The sequence below is a fragment of the Strongylocentrotus purpuratus genome, unplaced genomic scaffold (assembly GCF_000002235.5).
Source record: "Strongylocentrotus purpuratus isolate Spur 01 unplaced genomic scaffold, Spur_5.0 spur5_scaffold_5, whole genome shotgun sequence".
In the NCBI taxonomy this organism is placed as follows: Eukaryota; Metazoa; Echinodermata; class Echinoidea; order Camarodonta; family Strongylocentrotidae; genus Strongylocentrotus; species Strongylocentrotus purpuratus.
The window spans coordinates 13322424-13330467 of NW_022145611.1; the positions used below are offsets into that span (position 1 = coordinate 13322424).

General features: G+C 36.6%; 1 protein-coding gene across 2 annotated transcripts in view; it reads right to left on the bottom strand.

Moving 5' to 3' along the window:
• The window catches only part of LOC579469 (polypeptide N-acetylgalactosaminyltransferase 2), a 77446-nt gene extending 69787 nt beyond the window's left edge, over positions 1 to 7659 (bottom strand). Inside the window, exons 1-2 of one of the 2 annotated variants that reach the window (XM_030999095.1) lie at positions 7320 to 7659; positions 2546 to 2787 (exon numbers count right to left, since the gene is read on the bottom strand). In XM_030999095.1, coding sequence (XP_030854955.1) covers positions 2546 to 2787; positions 7320 to 7424 — 347 coding nt within the window. In that variant the 5' untranslated portion in view covers positions 7425 to 7659. Of the gene's footprint in view, positions 1 to 2545; positions 2788 to 3596; positions 3685 to 7319 lie in introns of those variants that run through there. The other variant, XM_030999096.1, reaches the window with a different exon arrangement.
• Positions 7660 to 8044: the final 385 nt, after the last annotated feature.

Genomic DNA, 8044 nt, shown 5'->3' on the forward strand with positions numbered 1-8044 from the left:
CTCCAACTTTTGATCTAACCATAAAAGATAAATATGACTGTTTCCAATTTGAAGAATATTATGTGATCAATGAAGCCCTGAAAAAAATTCCTGAAAGGGTTATAAAAAAAACATGTAGACAAGTACATGTACATGTACTCAAGCTTGCCAACAGGTTACAGGTGTATGTACAGTACAAGGTTCCATTATTCTGTCCTTTATTAGAAAAATGAATTGCAAACAAAGGTTTTGTTTCAATTTAGATACATGTAAGGGGGAAAAATAGAAAGGTTTTATATTGTTTATAGCCTTTATGTACATGTATCTGGTACTTCATGTCAAACACATCAAAAATGTATTAAATTAAAACCACAGTTATAATACCTAATAAGTTAGGTATTGACAATAATTGACAAACATAGTTTAGCCTAGATATAAAGAATCTGCATTAACTACAAATAAATTGAAAACAAGTCGTTATTTTTTTTTGGGGGGGGGGAGGGGGGTTGGGGGAGGGAGGTTTAAAAAACAACGACCAACCTAAAGTTACATGTGCTTGTTGTTTGTTATTATGGAGGATCATTATTATCAAGATCTTTAAAAGTTCACCTCCTAGTCCTCATAATCAATCCACGATCATTACTCTGTATACAGATATCTCCATTCTTGAGAGAGCTTGGGGCGCAGATATTGGATACCTGGAAGACTCTACAGGGACCCCACGGATGATTGAAATCACCCATCTGTCTGCAGTCATTCACAGTATCCTCTATCATCATTCCTCACCCATGCTAACTCATCATCATAACAGCTACGTTCACATGACAGGCCGTTAAGTAAACCTGAGGTTTAATTCATGGTTTAAAACTTCAAGGCTATCTTGTAGTTAGGGAACTTGCAGACGCACTATAGTTTCATCGAAGCCTCGGTCACAAATGCCATTACGAACTGCTACGAGCGCCGCACAAACGATTTTCAGACCATGGAAATTCGGGAAGACCATGGAAAAACAGGGAGATACAAACCTCCCTTTGTGACCGTAATTTAACTTTAAAAGTTTACTTGGAGTCAAAGTAAAAACCAAAACAATTTCATGATTACTGCTTTAACTTTGAGCCAAGGGGGATCCATACTTAGAGTTAAATGGGTGGTGCGGACAAAATTAACATTGAGTTAAAAACCTTGAGCAGCCAAGTGAACCTAGGTTGTTGTAAGTGGGTCAGTGATTAACCCGTTGAGGTTAATAGCAAACTTGAAGTTTAATTAAAACTAGAACAGTTTCGTGCGAACATAGATATAGCTATAGACTTGTTGAAGTCATAAAGCGGTGTAGCTAAGGGCGCGTTCATGCTTGATTTTGATGGCCAGAATCAGGCATCTGTTACGCGTTTAGTTTAAAACACGATTGCGTTCATGCTCACTTTTGTAGAATCACCGAAAAACGGCGATCACGATCGCCGATCGTAAACTCACAAAAAGATGCGTTTACAATTTGTAAACGCGTTTAAATGGGGTCAACGCACTGACCTCTAGTGGGTGTACGTAGCATGCGCACACAGGTTTGCGAATCCAGCTGAAGGCCACCCAAGGAGAATTGCCTGGAGAAGTGAGCATGAACAGTGCACCGTGGAACTGCGATTACGATGAGCGTTTACGATGAGCGTTACAAATCGCTCATTCTGCCTTCAAAATCAAGCATGAACGCGCCCTAAGTATAGCATATTCATGAGTAGGGTGCATAATGCTGGTAGTACAATACATGAATGTAATATAACAAGGGCTAAGCTGATCTTGTGAAGCACTGTAGAATTGGGTGAATGGCATGGCATCAAATACAATGTAGGGACTAAATTTTGACAACTTTGTTGGTATTGTGACTCTTTATCTTGATTACAGATAAATTGTTTGAATTGCTGTTACGATTGCTGTTTGCAAAAGTGTCTTCTGCCAACGCAACCATCAACGCGTAGTCATTCGCACAGTTATGCGCCATATTATTACAAAAATAGGTAATTTCACTAGAAGAGTAGGCTTATTGACTACATATTTTTCAAAATTACTCCTTTTTTTTAACGTCTTGTTATTGAACATTGCCTCAACCATCGTGACTGAATCCGAATACACTTGCTGCTATGTTAGGCAAGTTTTATGCACATCTTCTAGTCGGTAGAAAGAGAACACATTGTTGAAGAAGTAATGCATTAATATAGAAGTACAGTCAATAGTGACTGCCCAAGGGAAACACACAAAGTGGTCTTTATAGGCAGGTTCCTTCTACGTTTCGATGAGAAACCATTTTCTTGGGAAACAAAAAATGTAGTCTTTGTAGACAAGTGGTCACTAAAGCAGAACACTGTACACTTCTGGTATGTTGTAAAATTGTTTCCATTGGCAGAACTACCCCCAAGTTGTTGACTTGTGGAGATTAGAGTTGAACCTGACCCCACATAAAAGATATGAGGCTGCACAGTAAAACACAGGTTATCACCCGACACAAACTAAACGTACAGTACCGGTACATGATATTCTGTTCCAGGAAAAAAATAAATGGGGTGCTCATACTTACAGTGAATTTCTTGTGTCTGGTACCTCTCTATCCATGGCAAGTTTGTCACTCTCTACTTGGTTGAACTTATTTCTCACGTAGGCATCACCACCCGGGCGAACTTTGGTTTTCTCTATGTATGCGGCAACATCAAAGTTTCTCCATGATTTGTCCTTTTCATGGGCGTGTTCAGGGTTGTTAATGTCCCCTAAATGTGCTGGTACATCTGCGGCATCAAATTTCAGTCTTCCTTTTCTTGAATTCTGAAAATCAAAGATAAAAATGAGAAGAAATTATACTTCTACTTCGGAACATTTATCAAGAGGGGAAGGACAGGAAGATTCCTTCATTCTTTCAATTCCTCCAAATTTCCCGTAATGAATTTTACATCTTGATTTTCTAATCCATAAAATTAACAGTTAACAATTAACAATTGACAATTTTGCGACTACTTGCCTATTCTTTGGACCTTCATGGACTTTTCTTTCTCATCCACTTACCAGCACAAAAATGATAAATTGGCTGTAGTCAGTATTGATGATCATAATAGAAATAAATGACAAGCAATTGATATCTATAAAAACCTGGGATTCAAAACCATGTGGTTTAACTTTATTTTAATGACCACACCACTGTAAAACCACAAACTTTTATGAACCTCTAAAGGCTCTAATAAACCATTACTTTCTTATCATTTTATGTGATTCCATTACTAGCTACCGGTAAATGAAACTCCAAATTCTGGAACACTCCTCATATTTACGAAAACTTTTTTTCAGAAAACTCTTAAACGTACATTGTCAGTTAGTCAGACCGAAGAAAGAAAATTCTCGATGCCCATCACAAACAAGTACATGTACTTTTAATGCAAAAAAACAAAGGCCTACAACTAAACGTGGCTAAACGTTGCTCCCAAGATTTATTCAGATGTACTTAATATTCCAATCTCCAGGCAAATTGAAGTTAGCTCATCTGAAGAAGAGCCATTTATTTTTTTCTTCAGGGAAGCAATGTCTCACAGTTGGACACACATGCTCATCAAAGGATGTAAAAACCCACAAATAGAAAACACCTGGTACTTGTAGCCACAGGAAGCAATTGGACTCTGCTCAGCTGAGCTCCAATAACCCAACAGGCGTGTATTAATAGACAGACTTTCCCTTTAAAGAAGTTCAAGGTAACGCAACGAGACATGAGATGGCTGCAGGCAACATTCCTTCCTCATGAGCATTTCTCCTGGACTTGAAACCGGAGTGTGATAATGATGGGTAAAACACAGGAAAAACCCTTTGATTGGTCAATAGGCCATTTTCGTAATGTAACCAAATTTAATGCTTAAGTCTTTGTGAAGTGCCTCAATACAAGTTATTTCATACACCTGATAGGAATAAAAGTATTTTAATAGTCAGAATGCAACTGCATATATTAAGTGTTGCTAGGTAGGTCAAGCCATAATGCTTGTCCAACCTGACAACAACTAATGTATGTAGTTTGGATTATGTCTATTGAAATACTATTATTCTTATCAGGTGAATAAAATAATTTGTATTGAGGCACTTCACAAAGACGTATATGCATTAAATTTGGTTACATTACGAAAATGGCCTATTAGAATAGGCCTTTTTCATAATGTAACCAAATTTAATGCATACATGTATCTTTGTGAAGTGCCTCAATACAAATTATTTTATTCACCTGATAAGAATAATAGTATTTCAATAGACAGAATTTGAACTGCATACATTAGTTGTTGTCAGGTAGGACAAACACTATGGCTTGACCTACATGTACCTAACAACACTTAATATATACAGTTGCATTCTGACTATTGAAATACTATTATGCTTATCAGGTGAATGAAATGATTTGTATTGAGGCACTTCGCAAAGAAATGCATCAAATTTGGTTACATTACGAAAATGGCCTATTGGAAAAGCACCAGGTACATGTACTGTCATGTACTGTACATCATGCAGGGGAGGAATGTCCTGCATTCATTATTATGGAGAGCTTTTTATGATTGCAGGGGAGATGGAGGAAGCAAAGGCTACAGACATGCCTACATAAAATGTCTTTGTTTACAGTGAGAACTGAGATGTATTTTAATGACATTGAATACACAGAACAACCTACTGAGATGTATTGTGATTTGCTGGTGTTATAGACACAAGTGGTATATACATGTACATGTATTATAAACATGATGACTTATTCTTTTTAAATTAAAAAAAAAAACTTCCTTGTTTTTCTGATTAATTCTCTGAAAGCTACCCATTATTATTTTTCTTACCATTATCAATATTATTTTGTTGTAAAGTTGATAAAAATGCAGAGAGAAAGCATCAGAGAACATTCTACATAATATTATGGCCAGCCCCACTTTTAAAGCTGATCCTTTTCAGTCTCTTCCATCCACTTTCTTAAAGTGATTTGTAAACGACTATGGCTCTAACTAGTTAAATAAAAATGAATACACAAACATGCACATGTATGTTGTTGTTCTTGATTTGGGTTTTTTTTTTTTTCCACAAATGTGCATTGTATCCAATAGACCAGTTTGTAATCAGCACATGGTTCAAATGACCCAAAATATCCACGGACCTTTTAAACATGGTGAAGTCCCACAATTTTTGTATTTTAGAGTATTTAGTACAAAAGTCTTTAAGAAGTGTTTCATGCAAACTTTTGTCTGCCTTCTTGAGAAAAATACTGCCGCCTGTATTCCATACAAATAGGCCATTTTCGTAATGTAACCAAATTTAATACATTAGTCTTTGTGAAGTGCCTCAATACATATTATTTCATTCACCTGAAAAGAATAATAGTATTTCAATAGGCAGAATCCGAACTGCATACATGTACATTAGTTGTTGTCAGGTTGGACAAGCATTATGGCTTGACCTACCTAGCAACACTTAATATATGCAGTTTGCATTCTAACTATTGAAATACTGTACTATTATTCTTATCAGGTGAATGAAATAATTTGTATTGAGGCACTTCACAAAGACTTATGCATTAAATTTGGTTACAGTATTACGAAAATGGCCTATTACATAACTTTCATGAGCACATATATGCAGCATTTGTCTTAGTGGATTCTACAATTTTGTACAATGACCTTTATCTGCCCATGCGCAGATTATACCTACTGTACATGTACAAACTTTGCAAATTTTACTTTACATCAATTTAATCTATTTTCAGACATGTACAAAAAAGTATTCATGACAATCTTTCAAGCTACAACATGTACACACTTATAGTTATTCTGGTTAAAAGCATACATGTACATCCATTTCAATCATCAATGTAATGTTATTTAAAACTTAAAGGTAAAGACCAGTATTGGAAACGCCCCAATTTCAAAAAATGAAATGGAAGCTCTTATTACCAATCATGTGAAAGAATATGTTTTGAACTTTTGACTAATACATGATGATAAAAAATTTGCAGGGAAACCGCCTACTACATGTAATTGATATATTTGGTAAATTAGTTTATCTATTGGACTGTGAGAGATAAACGCATGTGTCGCACACGTGTGCGTAGTCCCATATACATCTTTCTGTGTACAGAGCTTGTTACTTTACGAAGACTGGGCCAAATTTCTTATCATTTTGAGGATTCCAGAACCTTGCCGTACACACCAATACTTATATGTTAGATGATCAACCTTTTATGATCGATTCCACAACGTTTCTTTCACAATGAAATCGCATGACCATAACTGGTCTTTATCACACGATCTGATATCCCTATTGAAAAAGAGAAAAAAAGACTTAAATTAGATCTACCCGTACAAACGTACAAAGGAGAGCCCCATGTCTGTGCACTAACATTCCACTTGAAACTTTCAAGAATTTTCTAAATTTCTAAATATTCCCCTTTTGCTTGATGTCATCTTAATCTTATTCCTTATATTCTAGAGAGTACATGTAAGTGTGCTGAAATATCGGTCAAATTCAAGCAAGGACAATGTCAATTTAACAAAAAAAGGTAGTGCTCAGTGTCATTTTGACATTGCAAAAACAAAGGTTGAAAAGGTTCCCATGTCTGCGCACTCATTCACACAGTTGAGGCATGTGGATAGATTGAAATAGTACTAAATTAGACATTTCTCATTATCTTCTTTTACTCATTTTTTAAAATGTGTAGGGGCCTATTATATTTTTATAGATCCTATGCTTGGAGACATATTTTTGTTTCTCTCAATGTTTTAGTCAAATCCATACCATAGTCTAATTTGAGTATAAAATAATCTCATCATCAACTAATTTCTGAGAAGTCAGCTGTGACTCATCAGCAAAATTGGATGTTTTGTTGTTGACCAGTCGTTGTTTTCCCAACTTTATGCAGGTCCACGTACACATTTCACAAATTTAATTTTTATGCAGGTCCACACATTTCACATTAAACTTTTCCAATCTATTTTCACTTCAAACAGTAACTTAAACTTTATCCATCTTCCAATCCAACTGCCTATAGAAGGATAACATATTATAAACAAGGAGTTACAATGTTGAACTTGAGATTAACTCTGGGGACCTTGCTTGAGGCTTGACTTGATCTGACCAACGACAATGTCCAGCTACAAAAAACAAAAATCCAGATCTGTCAAATCTCAGACAGGATGGGATCATGTAGGCAAATATGCCATACTGAATGCCCATTCATTTGATGACATGGTTGCATGATTGTAAAATTAGTCATGTGTAATATGACATGATATGGACTTGTTGCCTGGCCTGGCCTATGCAGTGCATTCAAATACACTTGAAGCGAATACACTCACTTTTTGCCCATCGTCGTTGTTGTGAAGATACAGAAGTACGATAACAATCCACGCTACTGCGCCAATCAGCAACAGTCGAGATCTTCTCCTGATTAATGCCACCATCTTGAATAAATATTAAAAGCAATACGGGAAATTGTATCACTGATTTTTCGACTTCCGTTCCTGTCTTCCGGAAAATGTTGGCCCTGGAAATCCTTGTGTCACCACCGCCTGACTGTCCGCTTGGCCACCGAGTGTAGCGGCGATAGCACGATCGAGCTAGCTGATCCGCTACAGTACTAATACGTTATACACGCGCGACGCGGCCGCTGCTGTGTGGACATGAAACTAATGCAGTATAGCATGGCGCGTTGAGGGGAGTTGCATTAAGTAGCTAGGCTTGTATGCAAAGACAATGTTACCAATGTTACTTAGAACTAAGGTACTCCAATAAAATATTCGTTTTCCGATCGTCTTTTTAATCATTCTATATTACACTCAAATACTGACATTTAGCCCATCCTTCTTCAACTTTTATCACAGAACGAAGAAGAATTCAAACTATCTCATCATCCTTCATTCAGAACTAATCTACTTAAATGTCTGCATAAAAAGACTAACAATTTTTTTTGGGGGGGGGGGGGGGGGGGGGGGGGGGGAGGAGTGTTGTAGTAAAAACTTCAGAATTTTTCATCATTTACACCGCGTTTACACTATTTGACTTTGTCATCCAGACGGACATC